This window comes from Pan paniscus, chromosome 14 (assembly GCF_029289425.2).
Source record: "Pan paniscus chromosome 14, NHGRI_mPanPan1-v2.0_pri, whole genome shotgun sequence".
NCBI classification, from domain to species: Eukaryota; Metazoa; Chordata; class Mammalia; order Primates; family Hominidae; genus Pan; species Pan paniscus.
Genome location: NC_073263.2, coordinates 35,130,959 through 35,151,795, shown reverse-complemented (window position 1 = coordinate 35,151,795; position 20,837 = coordinate 35,130,959). Strand labels below are relative to the sequence as shown.

The window sequence follows — 20,837 nt, the reverse complement described above, 5'->3', positions numbered from 1 at the left end:
GGATAAACATGTTGACTCTGGCTTTTTCCGCTGCTTAGAATTTCTGCTAAAGGGCCAAGTTGACAACAGGCACTGAACACCCACGCTTTCATTTTAGCTGAACTCTCTAAAATGTTCTGCTAAGATGGATTTATCTATCTCTGCTGCTGTAGCCATCACTACTCCGCATGCTCATCCCCAGCCCTTCACCTGCCTCTGTAAGACTAGAGATACCTGAGGGAAAATGTCCACTGGTAGGAAGTCCCAGGGAGGCTATAGGCTCAAATTTTAAAAAACACCCAGAATCAATAATTTCTTACTACTTTTACTGCTACCCCTGGTCCAAGCCACCATCATCTCTCAAATTACCTTCTAGCAGATCTCCCTGATTCTACCCTTGCAGAATCATTCATTCCCAACACTGCAGCGAGTGATCCTTTCAAAACATAAGGAAGATCAGTCACACTTCTACTCAAAAGATTGCAAGGACTTTACATTTTACTCAGGGTAAAAAGGCAAAGTACTTATGATGGCCTTCAAGACCCTGTGTGATGCTCCCCCACTACTACTCAGTCCTCTTTTCCTACTGTGTGCCCACTTGCCCACCCTTTCCTGGCCCACTGGCCTCCTTGCCAAGCACATCCCTGCCACAAGGCCTTTGCTCTAATGTTCCCTTTGCCCACCATGCTCTTTCCCCAAGAGAGTCACTTGGCTCCCTCCCTCTGCTCCTCCAGGCCTACCTCTAATCTCCCTTCATAGGGAGGCTGTCTTGACCTCTCTCCCCTGCAGGTACTCACGGTCCCCTTTTCTTGCAGTGGTATTTTCTACCACCGGTCACCTTCTAAGATACTAGATATTTCACTTTTAAAAAATCGTCTATCGCCTGTCTCCCTTTGATCAAAAGTGAGCTCCAGGACGGCAGGGATCCTTGCAAACACATAAAACATCACCCGGAACACTCAACAGGTATCTGTTGAATAAACACTATCAGTGTTTACTGGGACTGTTTGTTTATTTCTCTGTGTCCCTAACTAGAGTGCACCTTCTGAAGCCACTCACTGAGTTGCTCATCCTTGTGTTCCCAGAGCCCAGAGCAGGATGAAGTGCATGATAGCCCCTTCATAATTACGGAATGAACGAAGGAATTTCTCTACTCTAACTTCACTTAGAGTAGGATCCATGGCCATTCTTTGTATTTTCCATAATGCCTTGCTCATAACTAGCTCTCAGTAAAGACTTATGGAATGAACAAGTCCTCAATTTGAGAAATAAGGAGGACACTGCAGTTCCAAGAGATAGGGTGTCTTACTTCCAAGTGTCATGGTGTGCGGTAAGCTGCACCTGACAGTGATGACTTGAACAAACCTTGAGAAAGACCCTGTATGGCAGACACACCTGAATGCAGTTGAGAGTCTCAAGCTAGGGAATTGGGGTGGCCAACTTGGAGATCCATTCCTTATCTGTGAAGAATATCTGAGCCCCCTCTGGCCCATCTCTTGGAACTCAGGCCATAATGGGAATCAAGGCCCTTTGTTTTGGGTTAAATGAAGGTTGCCAGATACAGGATGTTGTGGTTGGATGGGGGAGTGTTAAATAAAAATGTGATATAAACAGCAGGTTTTTTGCAAGTGGTTGCAGTTCTGCTGTCCAGTCTGCTGCCACTGAGCCATATGGGTCTCCTGTCCAGCCTGCTACCACTGGACTTTCCCCAATAGGTAAGTCCCCAGTAAAGCTCTATGTCATGCTCACTGGCTCTGGGTCTCTTCTTTGGCCTCTAGAACCTGGTGCCATCCTTGTTGAAGTTAATAGGGGTTCAGCACAACACATGGCTAACAGGTGTTCCAGAGATGGCACTCAAACACAAGATGTCTATCTTGATATTTTTAATTCCTACATAAGACTTCCAAAAATTCTTCTGTTATTTGCTTAAAATTCTTTTTTAAGCTGGGGTTTTTAAAAGTAGATTATACCCCAAATGCAAATTTTTACATTTGCATTTGGGGTATAATCTACTTAAAAAAAAAAAACCCAGCTTAAAAAGGAAACATTTTCTTTGAAATACGGACATTCTGTAAAGGTTATAATACAATATGAGCAGAGCCACACTGGAGCTTGGCTTCCCCTGCCTCAGTTGCTGTGCATGCTCTGCTGACTGCAGACAGCCTGTACTTGGCCCAGCAGCACCAGGAATCTGCTGGGCTGAGGGCTAGATGAGATTATCAATGCACATCCGTGAAAGGGCCTTTTTCTAAAACAAATTTTTAAAAGGGTAGATTATGATGGATGAACCCAGCATTAGGGTAATGTTATCAGAGATACTTTCTATTTCTGTCCTTTGTCAGAAGGTCAGATTATAATCAGGTTAGAACTAAACACAATGCTTTATTAATGTTTCATGAGTAAGTCAGTCTAATAAGCCTAGCTTCGTGTGGATAAATTAAACCAATTCTTGACGTATAAACTTAATGACCTTAGAATGCATTGAAATGTCTACTAAATGTGTCTGTATCGCTTTTCCAGATTTCCTAGTGAGAGTAAACTTTGTATTTCACAGCTCTTCAGTGAAACACAATTCTTGGCACTGTATTTACAAAACAAACAATTCTAGCCAATTACATACAGGTTATTGTCCATAACTTAAACAACAAAGTACTGCTTCATTTTTTAAAAAAATAAAAAATGAAATTAGGTTGTAGACATGTAAAGTCTGCTACAAATGCATCAAATACCTGCTGTTCAATTGCTGGCATGCAGTAATAAAGCTGGGCATTTAATCATCAATGATATCACTTTTTATAATATTTTGTCATCTTTGCCTTGAATTTCTTAATGACAGTTTGAAAGAAGAAGGAGGGAATACTCATAGATACAGAATACTAATCCATACAAAGAAATGGAGGTTTTTTACCACTGTGAATGTCATCTCTTTGGAATATATGACATTTTCATTTTATACTTTAGGCTCATTACAAAGAACTCTTTCAAATAACTGAAGATAATCCTAGTCAAAATTATAAATATACTAGAGCACATTTTCTCTAAAGCTATTTCATAAGAACTAAATCCTGCATGAATTACCCAGCAAATATAAAGTTAGAAACTTTTAAAGTTACAAAACAACATAAAAAATACAGCCTATATTCAAGGAATTTATGGAAAATTTAAATACTTGATATTTTATATTAGTGCCTAGACTTTGTATATTGCATAAATACTCACCAAATAAACATTCCTTCAGCAAGTATGAACATATGTAGATAACTGGTTAAACTTTATAGTTTTAACACAGATATCTGACATTATTTCTGCAAGAGATCAGTATGATCATTTCCTAGTAGTAGGATGAGAAAACCGACCAGGAGTAAGGGTGGAGGGTAAAAGATATAGAAACAGGGACCATAGACAGTCAGGTCCTAAAAGCTGCTGGGGCTGGACCATGCTGAATTCTCATCTCTTCCCATCTTCTGCTCACCCTACGAAGCTGGCTTCGGATTTCCTTCTCTTCTCCTTTCTCCTCTCCTCCACGGCTCCTCTTGCCACCACCACTTACCTATCCTGGAGACTGTGAATAAGAACACTGACACCTTGATAAGGTGGTGGTATTTGGCATGTAAATTTACCTCAATGGGGCCGCGCATGGTGGCTCAGGCCTGTAATCCCAGCGCTTTTGGAGGCTGAGGCAGGCGGATCACCTGAGGTCAGGAGTTCAAGACCAGGCTGGCCAACATGGTGAGACCCTGTCTCTATTAAAAATACAAAAAAGTAGCCGGGCGTGGTGGTGCATGCCTATAATCCCAGCTACTTGGAAGGGTGAGGCAGGAGAATCACTTGAACCCAGGAGGCGGAGGTTGCAGTGAGCTGAGATCGTGCCACTGCACTCCAGCCGGGGCAACAGAGTAAGACTCTGTCTCAAAAAAAAAATATTTTTACCTCAATGGGTTTCAGGTTAATAACTCCTCAGCTAATTTTTTTTTTTTTTTTTTTTTGAGACAGGGTCTTATTCTGTCACCTAGGCTGGAGTGCAATGGTGTGATGTTGGCTCACTGTCCACTTGGGCTCAAGTGATTCTCTCACTCAGCCTCCCGAGTAACTGGGACTATGTACCACCACGCCTTGTTAATTTTTTTTTGTTTTTTTGTTTTTGTATTTTTAGTAGAGATGGGGTTTCACCATGTTGCCCACCTTGAACTCCTGGTCTCAAGCAATCGATCTGCCTTGGCCTCTGAAAGTGATTTTTTAAGGATTAAAACAATGATGCACCTGAAGTTCTAGCACAGTATCTGGCACAGAATACACACTCAAATGGCATGTCCTACAAGCACTATCATTGCCATTATGATATCCTGGTCAACCTTCATATCAGGATGACTCAGGACTATCACTAGGGTATGGGGTAAGGTGGCTAAGATTAGGGTATCCATTCTGATTTGCAGCAGTTGTCAGCAGTTAAGTCTTGGAATGAGGAAAGAGGAGAAACAAATGCAAGCAGCTACACTAGGGGAGAAGAATGCCTTAGACCAGCCAGATAGCTGTTTGCATGTAAGAAGAAGTGTTAACCTCGTGCTGCCTGTAGTTACATTAATTTACTAAGGACAGTTTTGTCACTTCATCTTTTGATACACAACTTCCAAATCAGCAGTGGCCAGTGAAACTTGAGGTAGAGGCTAAAGTCACTCCCTATCAGAGCTACAAAATTCACATTTCCTCTACGGCCTCACTGAGCACTTGACTGATTCTTAAGCCTTATAATAAGGGCTTGATACAATGAATTATCTGGTTTTGTAGTCTAGAAGAGATTGTAAACAACCAATTTTCATTGGTATGGCTGAGGGCTATTAAAGGGAACTGTACTGATAGCTGACAACCTGAAGAAGAAAGTAGAAAATAATAGATATGGAATTATATCACTTCATGGAATAACAATGGGTACTCAGGATGATAAACTTGACTTTTTTAAGTAAAAAATGAAGTATCATCCTTTGTATAAAAGGGCAGGGAACAAAGTAGTAATAAATTTTAGAAAGATAACCATAATACAAGGAACCGAAACTACTCAACAAGGAAACAAATAATCCTATTAAAAATGGGCAAAGGATTTAAATAAACATTTCTCAAAAGAAGACATACAAATGGCCAATGGACATATGAGAAAATGTTCAACATCTCTAATCATCAGAAAAATGCAAGTTAAAGCCACAGTGAGATATAACCTTATACCTGTTAGATTGGCTATTATAAAAAAGATGAAAGATAAGTGTTGGCAAAGATGTGGAGAAAAGGGGAACAACTACGCTGTTGGTAGTGGCATAAATTAGTAAAGCCATTTTGGAAAACAATTTGGAGATTCCTCAAAAAACTAAAAATAGGCCTGGCTTGGTGGCTCATGCCTGTAATCCCAGCATTTTGGGAGGCTGAGGTGGGAGGATTACTTGAGCCCAAGAGTTCAAGACTCTTCCATCTCTATAACAAATTTAAAAATTAGCTGGGTGTGGTGGCATGCACCTGTGCTCCCAGCTACTTGGGAGGCTGAGGTGGGAGGATCACTTGAGCCTGGGAGTTCAAGGCTGCAGTGGTCACTGATTGCACCACTGCACTTCAGTCTGGGCAAGAGTGAGACACTGTCTCAAAACAAACAAACAAACAAACAAACAAACAAACAAACAAAAACAACTAAAAATAGAATTACCATATAATCCAGCCATCCCACTAGGTATTTACCCAAAGTAACTGAAATCAGTATGCTAAAGGGATATTTGCATTCTCATGTTCCCTGCAGCATTATTCATAATAGCCAGGATATGGAAGCAACCTAAGTGTCTACCAATGAATGAATGGATTTTTAAAATATGGTATATATAAACAATGAAATGATATTCAGCTTTAAGAAATAACAGGAAATTCTGTCATTTGTGGCAACATGGATGAACCTGGAGGATATTATGTTAAATAAAATAGGCCAGGCACAGAGATACAAATAATGTATGATCTCACTTATGTATGGAATCTAAAAAAGTCAAACTCATAGAAGTAGAGAGTAGAATGGTGGTTACCAGAGGCTGATGGGAGATATGGATAGGGAAAGGGGAAATGTTGGTCAATGGTGCAGTTACAGTTAGGAGGAATAAACTCTGGTGTTCTATTGCACAGCAAAGTGACTGTAGTTAATTATTTATATATATATAAATATATATATATTTTAAATATATTTTAAATGTTCTTACCACAAAGCAATGATAAATATTTGAGGTGATGGATATGCTAACTATTCTGACTTGTACACATATATCAAAACACCACAGTATACCCCATAAATATAAACAATTATTAATTGTCAATTAAAAATAAAATAAAACTTAACAGATAACCATAATGCTTCAAAAAAGTTCTCACTTAGGAAAATCTAGAAAATTCATTTATCTGGAAAGTTTATTTAGTTGGATTGCATTACCACCCAACACACTAGTTGAATGTAGCATTTTCTGCAGATATAGGTAGGTCTTGCTTGTTTAGCTTATACCAACACTAATTATTTAAAGGTTTCTCATCAATAATAATTATTAGCTTTTCCTACATTCAAAAAATTTGGGGTATAACACTGTCTAAGGGATTTGTCTTTAAAAGCAAGACTGGCTTTTCTATTTCATTTAGGCACATCAGTAATAAAATTATTAATTCTGGGGGCATACAAACTTCTTTGACTATGAAGAACACAAATTCTGTGTCTATAATGAATCACTAAATGTTTTATTAAAATAAATCTAAAAATGTTTTAGCATTCAATAAATACATGAAGAGATGCTCAATATCATTATTCACTAGGGAATATATATTAAAATTGTAGGCCGGGCGCGGTGGCTCACGCCTGTAATCCCAGCACTTTGGGAGGTCAACGTGGGCAGATCATGAGGTCAGGAGATCGAGACCACTCTGGCTAACACGGTGAAACCCCATCTCTACTAAAAATACAAAAAATTAGCCGGGTGTGGTGGCGAGTGCCTGTAGTCCCAGCTACTCAGGAGGCTGTGGCAGGAGAATGGCGTGAACCCAGGAGGCAGAGCTTGTAGTGAGCCGAGATGGTGCCACTGCACTCCAGCCTGGGTGACAGACTGAGACTCCGTCTCAAAAAAAAAAAGAAAAAAAAAATATTGTAATGAGATATTACCTCACATTCACTAGAATGGCTGTAATAAAAAAAAAAACAGGTAATAACAAGTGGGAGTGAGGATATGGAGGAACTGGAACTGTCATACATTGCTGGGGAATGCAAGGTCATTTTGAGAAACAGCTGGGCAGTTTCTTAAGAAGTTAAACATAAATTTACCATATGACCCAGCAATTCTACTCCTAGGTCTATACCCCAAATAAATAAAAATGTATGTTCACATAGAAATTTGTATATGACTGTTCATAGCAGCATTACTCAAAATTGCCAAAAAGTAGAAACAAATCAAATGTTCATCAACTGATGAATGGGTGAACAAAATGTGATATTCCACACAATGTGGTAGTATTATGTAAAAAGTTGGGCAAAGTACCAATACATGCTACAACATGGGTGAATCTCAAAAACTACTCAAATAAGTCAAACTCAAAGACCACATATTGTATAATTCCTTTTATATGAAATACACAGAAAAGGCAAACCTTTGGAGATAAAAAGTTGATTAGCAGTTGCCTTGGGCTGGAGGTGGGCAGGGGATCTTTCTGGGGTGGTGAAAATATTCTAAGATTAGACTGTGGTGATGGTCATATAACTGTTAAAATTTACTAAAAATCATTAAATTGTACACTGAAAACAAGTGAATTTTATGATATATAACTTATATTTTAATAAAGCCATTAAAAATGTTTTGGCATCATCCAAGTGACAGCAAGAAAGTGATTTTGTTACATGTATCAGTGCTTGGTTCTTTTTTATGGCTAACTAGTACTTCATAATATGGAGTTACTATAGTTTATTTTAGTTTGTTTATCCATTTACCAGGTGAGAAATATTTGGGTAGTTTCCAGCTTTTGATGAAAGCAAATAAAGCCATTATAAACACTGATGTACTTGTATAAGTTTTCATTTTTGGGGGGCTAAAACCAAGAAGCAGGGTTGCTGGGTTATATGGTTGGTGTGTGTTTATAAGAAACAACCAACTTGTTTTGTACCAGCAGGATATGTGAATTTCAGCTATTGTGCATCTCTACCAGGGCTTGGGATGTCAGAGGTTTTTTTTTCTTCCCCCTTTTAATTTTTAAAGTCATTCTAATGTGTAATGGTAGCTTACTGTGGTTTCAATTTGATTAATTTTAATTTGTGGATTAATTTTGATATGAGGCATCTTTTCATGTGTTTATTTGCCATCTACATATCTTCTCGCTGAAGATTCTTTTGCCCCTCCTTTAAAAAAATTAATTATCTAAATATTGTTTTATTTTTATTGATTTTTGAATGCTCTTTATATATTTTAGATCCTAGTCCTTTATTAGATGTGTTTTGAAATATTTTTTCTCAGCCTGTGGCTTGTCTTTTAATTTTCTTACAGTAGTGTTCAAACAAGCTAAGTTTTAATAAAGTCCAGTTTATCAATGTTTTCTTTTACAGGTTGTGCTTTTGTTGTCATATCTAAAACATCTTTGCTAACATAAAGTCACAAAGATTTCCTCCTACATGTTTCTTTTAGATGTTTGATAGTTTCAGGTTTCAAACTTAGGTCCATGATCTATTTTGAGTTAATTTTTTTATATGGTGTGATGTAAGGACTGAAACCTTCCCCTTCCTTTTTTTGGATATAGATATCCAACTCTTCTAGCACCAATTTTTCCAGCACCATTTGTTGAATGCCAATTTATCTTTATTTTATTTTATTTTTTTGAGAGAGGGTTTTGCTCTGGTGGAGTGCAGTGGCGCAATCTCGGCTGGAGTGCAGTAGCGCAATCTCGGCTCATTGCAGCTTCGACCTCCTAGGCTCAAACGATCCTCCCACCTCAGCCTCCTGAGTAGCTGGAATCACAGACACTGTGTCACCACACCTGACTAAGTTTTGTATTTTTTGTAGGGACAAGGTTTCACCAATTTATCTTTAAAGCCTGTTTTGCCATGTCTACTAATCAGGTAAAGCAATAAACACAGCAGAACAGCTAAGAAGACAGCGTGAGCTATGAGCAGAGAGGAAGACAAAAAGGAGGAAAAACTGTGGGGACCAATTTCTATAGCAAACAAATTATTTTTCAGTGGACGAATCTGGAGGCATTTGACCAATCACTTAGTCCACCGTTTCCTATGTCTGCATTTGGAAGCATCAGTGCAGACGTACTCCTAAGAAGAGATATCACTGAGGACCTTTACTTCCACCTATCTTTGTTATGACTTCGGCTCATTTACAGAGCAGGCAGCTTCTCACCAAGACCACTGACTAGCTGTGTTCCTATTTCCAAACAGCATTCTGCGCAGGCTTTCTCCATCTGGAGAAGTATTTACATGTATTATAATTGAGTACTAGTTTAAATACTTAGTTACTCCTGTTCTCACTGAAATTTGCTATTGGTAACGCAAGATAAGGGAGCTGCTGCAAAAACTGAAAGGAGACATCATACTATCTCTCCAATGGCTTCTTTTCAATACAAAAAAGTCTCTGCTTAAATAACTATAATGAGAAACTGATCTTAAATAACTGCTTTCAAAAATGCTAACGCCAAATGCCCTATGCTTTTCACAACACAATTTTGTTAATTTAGGCCTCTACTAGAAACTTAAGACAAGATGGTTCAGATCATTTACATGAGAGCCCACTTCCCCAATTTTTAAAAAACATACATCCTTTCCCTGTATCATAGGAAATCTTCGCTCATCCTAAAACTTTCTTCTCAAACTTTCAGTCTTTTATTAAGAAGGCAAATCCCTTTCCTAAAGTTATCTGTACACTGAATGGAATGGGTACCACTGAAAATAGTACTCTTCTAGCAGGAAATGTGGCCTAGTCCTGGGACTGGGAAACAACAGTGGCCTCCTGCTCATCCAGTCTGCATTACTGCATGTTTAGAAGTCTAAAAAATGTCATATACATTTCCTGGTACATTATCAGTAAACATTAGCAAATTAATAAATGTGAAATGTCCAGTGGATAATAAAGATAACTACTCTATTTTTCTTTAATGCATATTTAAGCTTAGTATACTTTATCTGTGAATGATCTGCATTAACCATGTCCACGAAGTTAAAGGAAATAAATAAGGTCTGGATTGACAATTATAAACCTAAAAGTAGAGATCCAATAATCTCAAAGAATTTCACAAAGAAGAGATAATATCAGAGGTAGCTGGCATACTGGAAAGAGTATAACTTAGGAGTTAAAACTTTTCTGTACTTGAATCTGGGCTCTGCCGTGGATAAATTATGAAACATGTCTGGCCTTCATATTTCTTATCTGTAAAATAAATGTTAAAAAAAAATCAAGTGCCTTGCTTAATGCCTGACAGGTAAGAGGCACTTATTATCAGCACCCATATGAGAATTCTGTTCAACAGCATGATCAACAAAAGCATTGGTCCAACAACTATTGGCTACTTTGCTTGCCTGAGTGAAGGATTCATTCAGTTTGACTAGTTTGGACTTAATAGACTATATGCTAACAGCTATGAGATTACTACACCTCTATAATTCATTAATTCATTCATTCACTCAGAAATATTTACTGAACAACTAGTATGTGCCAAGCAGGGCTCTGAGCTATGGAGCTACAATGGAATGATGTGACTGAGAGATATTGATATACAATGAGCCTTTAGGGTTGCATTTGTAGCGCTGGTATCCTTACACTGATATTTATAGATAATATTCAAGTATGTGAGAATAATGTGGTGATGAAATACCAATTCTAAAAAGAAACAGAAATTTTCAGAAGTATATATTACTGAAATATAAGTCATTCACATTAAAAATATAAATTGAAGAAATAAGCTATTGTTCAAGGGAATAGTATGAAATAACTGCATATATCTGAAAGTGCCAATTTAACAGATTGAGAAGTGAGAGAGATTGGCAATAAGACTTATGCAAAACATGAAATTTTCTTAAAAAAAAAGGGGGGAGAACACATTGCAGATTATCTAGATGATGCTTTTAAGCATAGGTATATTACATCAGCAACTTTCTAAAATAAAATACATTAAAAGTAAAATATTTCTTAGAGACAGAACATATAGCTCCAAAATAGAAGAAAATGTGTGACTGACAGTAAAGTCCAAAAGAAAAGTGACAGAAAATCGAGAGGAGGGGAGGAGAACCCCATATTTTATGATTCTGTTTACATGAAATGTCTAGAATAGTCAAATCAATGGAGATATAAAGTAGATTTGTGTTTGCCTTGGGCTAGCTGGGGGGAATGGGGAAATCAGGAAAAATCGGGGAAGATGCTAAAAGGTATGGGGTTCTCTATGAGGTGATAAAAATGCTCTTAAATTGATTGTGGTGATGGTTGCACAACTGTGTGAATGGACTAATATATATATATTTTTTACTTTAAATGATGAACAATTTGCACAGGATATGAATTATATTTCAATTAAGCTCTTTAAGAAAAGAGGATTAAGGAATATGCGAATTCCCTCACAATGTGTGGACCTTATTTGAATTCTGATTCAAATAAATAAGCTGTAAAAACAAAATAAAATATATTTATCAGACAGTTGGAAAAACTTGGGAGTGAATGAAACAGGGTTAAAAATATATTTGGCGTCATTGGTTTTATTGATGTAATTCAATAGTACACTAGAGAGGCTGTTTTGTAAAGTGGTTTATTGTCATGTACTATAACCATGTTGGGATTAAAATCCCCTTAAATATGTGTGAAATGTATTAAAACCCATCAAATTCCCATATGTGAACATTCTGTTTATACATTTCTCATTTAAACACCCAGATATCTGTAATATAGTTTAAAATAATGATGTTTTCTTCTGGGAGGCCTAGGTAGGAGGATTTCTTGATCCCCGGAGTTCAAGATCAGTGTGTGCAACATAGTGAGATCCTATCTTACCAAAAAAAATCTTTTTTAAAAATTAACTTGGCATGGTGGCATTTGCCTATAACCCCAGCTACTCAAGAGGCTGAGGTGGGAGGACTGCTTGAGCCCAGGAGTTTGAGGCTTTAGTGTGCTATGATTGCACCACTTCACTCCAGCCTGGGCAACAGAGTGAAACACTGTCTGTAAAACAAAACAAAAAAAGATGTTTTCTATTTCAGAATGTTTACACCATAAGGTAGGTTTCACAGCATAAATATCGCACATATAAATATGTTCTAAATAAATTTTTTTCTGTTCTGAGTGTTTTTATAAGTGAAAAAAGCGTTCAGATTTAGTCAGTAGGTAAAACTAAGAAATAGGCATTTATTTTAAGCACTTTAGAATACATTATATTAGTCAACAGATGCTCATCTGATTGTCTTCTCCTAAGGGAGCAAACATAACTGAATTACCATTGCGTTATTAGTCCTCATGAAAGGAAAATCCACTCTACAATAAGGAATGCTGTCAAGACAACAGTAAAATGTTTTCTTTTTCACTTAAAATTTTAAGCTTGTATTTATAGATGTTAAGTATAATTGGTAATATTATAGTAAAGAACAGGACAAAACAAAACTACAGAATATGTTAACTCCCTGATGACTGCCCAAGCAAAAGCAAAATCTCTCTTACCATCCTGTTGATCCGCACAAAGTCTTCAGGTTTTTTTGCCCAAGGGGGAAGATCAACATCATTTACCACTACTTCATCTTCTCTGACTCCAAGATTATATCCATTACTGTTGACAAACATCTCTGGTAGGTAGTAGAACTCTGGAATTAGTTCCTATCAGGAATAAAAATGAAGCATATTAAACCACTTTATAAAAATCAGTTGAATAAAACTATTAACTTATAACTTATTAACTATAAATGGAATAAAATAATTTCTTAAAACCAATATTTTATGAATTAATTCTATTCTATTCTTCATTTAATTTTATTTAAAGATCTGAGATGAAGCATTTCTTGTGAAAAATTCACTTGAAAATTTATGTTTATGATAGCTACTTTAAAATGTTACCTATTTTCAATCTTATCCTCCCATAAATTAATGAAGAGAAATGAGTATACAAATTAACAACAGTTCACAATAGCATTAGAAAACAAATATGTAAAGCTATATAAACAAGTCTATGTTGTGTAAAATCTTCATCTGAAAATTTATGAACTATCCAAATTAAAAACTAATTGCCAGTATTTGTAATAGATCACATATTTTCTACTTTTGTTTTTAACATACTGACAATTACAATATGTGATTTTTATAAAGAGATTCATAGTTTTTTTGACTTGATAAAGTAAATTATTTTTATATCAATCACTGAACACAATAAAAGAGATGATACACAATATGATAAAGTTTTAAATATTTAATGCATGCCATAGAAATGACAGGTTCTCAATAAATTGGATGCAAAGACAACTTGTGTTACTTGTATGTAACTGTAGCATAAACAACTGGATTCAAGGAGAACTTGTGTGTGATGTACAGTGTCTAATTTGAGGTTTCTGTTACTTTAGAATAAATCTGATGTAGAAATGAACTGATTTTAATACCCTGAAAGTTTTTGTTGTTTTTTAAAAAGTAATTGGGAGAAAATTAAAACAAACTACTGTAGTTTTTATGTGTACCATCCTGATCATCTTTTTTCAAATATCAAGATAGGGTTGTGAGGCTACACATTTATTTGTGTAATATGATCAACATTGATGGCATAGCATCTGAAATTTAAATCTCACTATAGTCTTTTCTAGGGATGCATAGAAAAAATTAAAACCACCACATACTGAGGTCTTCAAATAAACTGGATCCCTAACTTTCTAGAAAAAGCATATATAAAATCTTTCCCTTCATGAGTTCTCCCACTAAAACTGATATATCTGTTTTAAGTGGGCGTTCATTTTAGTAATGCTCTGTGTGAAACTGACCATTACTCTTATGATGATCACTGTGAGCCATAAGAAAAATATAAATGTTCATTTTCTCCAGCATTATGGGTGCATCAACAGGTCCATATAAATGATTTTTCTGGATAAATGGAGCTTTGCTTTTTAAGAATCTCAGTTTTCTTCTATTTAAATAGAAATCTTTCTAAAATCCTTTACATATTTCTCTGACATTTACTTATGCATATAGTAAAGGTTTTTAGTACCAGAAACTGTGATGTGTACTCAGGAAACAAAAAATGAACAAGACATGGCCTTACTGTCAAGTAATTCATAGTCTGGCCTGTGGGGCAGATGTAGAACCAGATGGTTATAATACACAATAGCAGCTGTGGAAGAAGGGAGCAGGGAGGAAAGAGCAGGGGATTCTGGGCAAGTCAGGAGAGACTTCATTGGAGATGGGACATTGGAGTTGGAGCATGGCTAAGATGAAAACCAGAAGAGGGGGCCGGGCACCCTCAGGGAGTTATATGGAATGGTGAGAAACTGAGCACAAGAGGAGAATAGGGTATATTGTGGGTAGATCAAGACAAGGGAGGGATGAGATGGTGGGAGGTATATGAGGCCAGATGGATGAGAACAGTTTAATGAAGGATACGCTGTTTGGATTTTGTCTTATTGGTTTGGAAATTTTAAAAAAGAGTTTTTAACACAGTCAAATTTGTTTTATAGCAAGACACTGGGTGACAAAGTAAAGGAGAGATTGGAGAATGGGGAGATGTGGTGTATATGCATGTATAGGGAGGAGAAAGAGAGAAGGGCAACTGTTAAGTGTGGAGAGAAAGGGACCCTACTGTGGAACTTTATCAAAGAGGGGAAATCTACAACAGAGCTAAAGAGAGGGAATTAGATGGCTCACACTAAGGGCCAAATGTGTATCAACAATAAACTATGTACAAGACCTCAAGGCCACAACGAAAAAGGAAAAGAGAATTCTAGTGGAATTAATACAAATTAATATAATTTTTCAATGACTCCAATATGAACGGGGAAATGGAGAAGAGGCTGAAAGAAAAACCATACTGTAGAAAACACATGTTTATTTGCCAAAAATCATACAGTTTAATTGAAGGATAAGACAGGCTAAAGGGCGCTTCAGCAGTGACTATTCTATCAGCAATGACTATCATGAGTTTGATTTCCAGGCTGGGCAAACATGACAGTGTTTATCAGTCACGGAAGGAGCAGATTGGTATGATCGCTGACAGGAGAGTAGAAGTAAAGAATCACTGCTGTTCTCATGTATTGGCATCCAATCAGAAATGCATATTATTATCTTATGACTTCAATGTATTAATGTAAAATATATAGTTTCTTCTGCTCTTACTCTCACTCTTTGGGAAAACACGAGGAATTAGTAAAAGGCGCAGAGAAGGCAAAGACTATTGCTATTTGCATATGACCTGGTCTTCATGTGACGCAATAGCAGTAACACCCTAAAGGGTCCAAAGTCGGAAGGAACGTAAGCTTGTGCAGCTGCTCGGTTGGGAGTGTGATTCATATGTACTAGACTCACATAAATCAGGTGTTTCCCTTACTGCCTTTCGTCAGTTATTTGTGCTCATGCCCTATCTCTATAACGAGGCTATAGAAGCTTCCTTGAGGGCAGAGAGGAACGTATATATCTACATGTACATAGCAAAATATATTTAGTTTTATTTAAACAACTCAAATAGTCTTAATTTATCTTATACCATCTTGGCACTCTATAACGTTTTTCATATATTATTTCCCATTCTTTCCTGTATAAAATATGTGGTCATTATTAACCTACTTACCACCACAATGCAATTTCACTGAAAGTCATTAAATTAGATTCACAAAGGCGCAAGAAACATAGGATGTCATATTTATTAATGTGAATAAAATTTGGGAAAATGCAATTTTAGTATGAATAAAATGTGGGCAAACGCAAAGTTTTGAGCCTATTTTGTGAGGCTTATGTTTTGTTGGATCCTTCGTAGCTCTCAGTGCTATACTTCGCACGCAGCAGGTGCTCATTAAATATTAAACTATTAAAGATATTGGATGAAGTTATTTTAATAAGACTAGAAATCTGGGGAATATGCAGATGGTCAGAAAAATGCCTCAAGATGGGGAAAGAGTGAATGAAGAACTTTATTAAAGGAAAGGAAAAGGATATAAACCCTGAAATGAAATCTGCCTTTTAAGGGGAAACTTTTCTGTTTAAAAAATGTTATCTTGCTTATTCAAGTTACATTTAAAAGGCTCAAAAGTATAAAATAGCTCAATTTAAATATAGAAAAAGTTGATTTTAAAGTTGCCATCAGAATTGTTCTCAAACTGCAGAAGTGGCAGAAGACTAATTTCATTTTCATTTAGGCACTCTAGAAAGAAGGGCACTAACAGCTGGCCTCCACAAAAGAACAAGGAAGGCCTAGAAAGATCTGTCTTGATGGTTCTTTAGAAGGGCAGGAGGAAGAATACTCCAGTAGGATTATTCAAGGAGGCCCTAACTGGGGCTAGTCATAGAAAGAAGTAGTGTTACCAGGGCCTTCAGGACACCCTTCTAAGTAAGGATGGTTTTTTTGGCTCCATTCTTATCAGGCCACCCAAATGTGGTCATAAATTAGGGCATTAACTAAGATGTAGATGTAAGCTGTTAGAGGCTTGATGTTTGAAGGGACAAAGAAATTCTCCCAGATTTCTCATAATGGAAACAATCACTAAACAGACATGTTTTAAACACAGATAGAGAGAAACTTCTGAAGCACAGCTTATTTGCAGAGCCCCTAGAGGTTTCAAACACCAGAGCTATCAGTGACTAAAGCTCTCTGAACCTGAAGCCCAGAGTTGGGGATAGTTTGGAGTTTTGTGAAGGGGATAGTAGAGGAAGTGAAATCACAAGAAGTCTAGGGAGAAGTAGCTGAAGCAGCAGAGGGGAGATTTTTTTTTGGTCTCAGTTTTATTGTTTCACAATCTTGTTTCAAATAGCAATTTTTATTTAAAGTTAGTGTATGTAAACACAAGACATTAGTATAATTTATATTCACAATTCCATTATTGAAAAGATTTGTTGTTTTAAAAATATAAACCAAAGAATATGAGGGTTTCATCTCTGAGATTTAACTGGTTATGTGCAAGAAGATGACAATTACTACATTTGTGCTCCAAGGCCAGGAATCAACTTAAATGTTACCTGTGGTCATTCTGTTTTAAACCAGCAGGTAACATTTATTTTGGTACCTTTCTATGTCTTGGCACTGTTCTAAGTGCTTTACATATATTTTCTTAATCTTTACAAAAAGTTTGTGAAGTAGGTGTTCTCATTATTCCCACTTTATAGACATGAACACTGAGGTAAAGATTGGGTGGGTAATTTGCTAATGGCTGCACTGCAAATTGGTAGTAAGGCCAAAAATCAAACCCAGATTTCCTGCTCCTATATTCTGTATTCTGCCTTTTACAGTAACAATCCAGTCATTCTTTTTTTTTTCTTTTTTTTTTTTTTTTGCAATGGAGTCTTGCTCTGCCACCCAGGCTGGAGTGCAATGGCATGATCTCAGCTCATTGCAACCTCCACCTCCCGGGTTCAAACGATTCTTCTGCCTCAGCCTCCCAAGTAGCTGGGACTACAGGCGTGTGCCACCACACCTGGCTAATTTTTGTATTTTTAGTAGAGATGGGGTTTCACCATATTGGCCAGGCTGGTCTTGAACTCTTGACCTCGTGATCTGCCTACCTCAGCCTCCCAAAGGGCTGGGATTACAGGCATGAGCCACCACATCTGGCCACCATCTAGTCATTCTATATGACGTTACTCTGTTTTAATTTTCTGCATAGCAATGATTATTTTCTCTATTTATTGTTGTATGCTTGCATGTCCCATCATAATAGAAATCCCAAAAGGTAGAGACCTTGTCTATCTTGCTAAGAATGGTGCTAACATATAATATGTAATCCATAAATATTTGTGAAATTAAAAATGAATCAAGATTACTATGTTTACCATATCCTAAATTTCAGGCATTGAAATGTTGATTAAAAACTTTGCAGGCCCTGGTTTTCAAAGTGTGTTTCTTTTTTTTGTTGTTGTTGAGATGCAGTTTTGCTCTGTCACCCAGGCTGGAGTGCAATGGTGCCATCTCGGCTCACTACAACCTCTGCCTCCCAGGTTCAAGCAATTCTTGAGCCTCAGCATCCCGAGTAGCTGGGATTACAGGTGTGCGCCATGACGGCTGACTAATTTTTGTATTTTTAGTACAGCTGGGGTTTTGCCATGTTGGCCAGGCTAGTGTTGAACTCTTGATCTCAAGTGATCTGTCCATCTCTGCCTTTCCAAGTGCTGCGATTACAGGCATGAACCACCATACGCGGCTCAAAGTGTGTTTCTTAAAGAAGAGGAACCTCATGGCTACCAGTGAGTTGAAGATAAAGGGGGAAGCTGGGCAGGCAGCAGCATTGGGATTGTCCCTTCTTCTACCAGGGAAATGCTACCTTACGTACATCAGAATCAAACAGGTCTGAGTCCAATCCAGACTTCTTGCTAGCTTGGCAGGTTTCTTAACCTTTTGACAAAAAGTTTATTGATATGCAACATGGTGGTGATGTCAGCAATGAACTCTTAGGGTAGATGTGAGGATTAAATGAAATAATGTTTATAAAACAATACATTTCATAACTTTATATAAAATATATTCTAGAAGCTATTTGGTCTCAATTTTTTTTAGGGGCATGGATCAAAAATATTACTTCTGAGACTAGAGTTTACCCAGTACCAAAGTGCATCCTGTAATTCAGTAAAAAAGTTCTGTCACTGTGGATTGTGTTTCAATGAATAGCTATGTAGACAGTTCAGATGATGCAAGTATTTTTAGCAAATATGAGGAAAAGAATAGCTCACAGCAGTCTGAGTTATGTGAGGCATGCAAAAATTCATCAGGTCCAGAGAGACGTGAGTGTGGGACATCAGTCACTCATGCTGCCTCCTCAACCCAAGCCTGGGGAGCAACTGTTTAAAAAGGCATTTGGTTTCTGACCAGCTGACTTACCCATTATCTTCATGTTCCTGAAATCGGTGATACAAAGAACAATGTATAGCCAATGGCTTATCTTATTTTAATGTAAATTCTTGGTAAGCAACTTAGGACCTGCCTCTTCTTTTTTTCTTAAAAACCCATTTATGATTGCTGCTAATCAGAGTGTATATTCAGGGCTACTTGAACCTATGTTACGGGGTGACCATTCTCAAGCTTTGAGCTCAAACAAACTTTACACTTAATCATATTTTCTGAATATGGTTATTTAAAGTTGACATATATATGGACTAACATATATTACCTAAACTAATCAGATGTATTTTATAAATTGCTTGCTCATGAGATTTTGGTTTATGTCTAAATGCACACTCAGACTGTAGAGAATGGTACAAACCAAACTAGCACTTAAAGTATTTTTTAAATTGGTAACTCACAGAGTTTTCTCATAGATGGCTACAACAGTCCTCCCATCCCAAGAGCAAGCCCTTTGGCATCTCCAGTTTACTCCTCCCGTAAAGAGGTGGAGTCTATTTCCCCCTTGTCTGAATATGGCCTGGCTTGTTTCAACACACAGAACGTGACAAGGTGACACTGCAAGGCTTCTTAGGGCAGCCTAAGAGTTAAGAGGCCTGGCAGCTTTTGTTTTAGTCCTCTTAGAAGCCAGTTACCACATGCAATAGAGTGGCTCCCTTGCTAGAGAAACATGTGATAGAGACAGACATGCCCAGGCAGTTCCTGGCTGTTCCAGCCATCTCAGATGAGGCACAAGACATGTGAGCAAAGCCACTGTAGATTCTGCCGCCCAGTCAAGCTGCCCCACGGTGACTGTGTGGCTTAGAGGTTAGCTGTCCTTTTTGAGCCTTAACTCTGATTGCATAATTGTCAATGAATAAATAGTTGTTTTAAGCCCATAGGTTTTGGGGTGATTTGTTACAAAGTCATAAATGACCAAAACAGAAACTGAATCCTCAAAGTGGAGTGCTAAAGTAATAAAAAGAATTTAACACATGATTCTGGCTTGGGATGAGGCAGCAGGCAGAAGTGAGAGGGGTGGTGAGGAGCCTGGTGGGGTCTGGAAGATCAGCAAGGAAGTTGTTATTGGAAGCAGTCCCTCTTAAGTAGTGGTGGAAAATTAACATTGTCTTCTGCAATAATTTCAAAGACAGAAAAAGTACCTAATAAGCATGCGCTTCTGACTTAGAAGATTTCCAGGCAGAATGCTGAAAGTGACCAGTGGTTTCATCTAATGGTGTAAGCTATGCAAAAGAGATAAGCTATGCAAGAGAGAGATGAACTCAGGAAGAAACTGTTCAGTTTTGAAGCAGTATTTCAAGAAATAGAAGGGCCTAGAACACTCTCTTCAGTTGGCAAAAGATTCTCAAAATAAGACATAGGTTCAGGATGAAGATCAATTCCAAGGTGCTACAAGTAAAATATGGCCATAGAATAAAGCTAAAATCAAGGGGGTGCCTGTAAAACCCTTTTATAAAAGTTAAAATTTCAGGTAGTGTTTTTCAGACTTGCTCAGCTACACAGAGTGATTCACGAGAAAGGGATTCTTAGGGCATTATAAACAGTATCCTAATTCACAGCTTGAAAGAGAGAATCCTGTTCCAAAAGGATTTGTGAGTATTCGCTTTTTCTAATTTGATACACAGAAAGGCTACACAGTTTTAAAGCTGCTGTACCAACTTGGGAATATGAGGCTTTGGCCCTAACTTTCTATGGTCAGGAAGCATGCAGAGAAAGATACTCAGCTGCAAACCATGCTTATTTCTTCTGGAAACAAAAGAATGATTCAGAGGGCAAAGCCAATGTCCCAGAGGAAGTAACCAAGAGCCATGGAAAATAATGAATTA

The 20,837-nt window shown here is 37.3% G+C and overlaps 1 protein-coding gene across 3 annotated transcripts in view; it reads right to left on the bottom strand.

The window, feature by feature from the left end:
* Positions 1 to 20,837, bottom strand: part of NBEA (neurobeachin) — a 707,824-nt gene that overhangs the window by 51,655 nt on the left and 635,332 nt on the right. For all 3 annotated transcript variants that reach the window (XM_008952234.4, XM_008952238.4, XM_063595707.1), the window contains exon 47: positions 12,663 to 12,815. In XM_008952234.4, the coding sequence (XP_008950482.4) occupies positions 12,663 to 12,815 (153 nt within the window). The remainder of the gene's footprint in view (positions 1 to 12,662; positions 12,816 to 20,837) is intronic.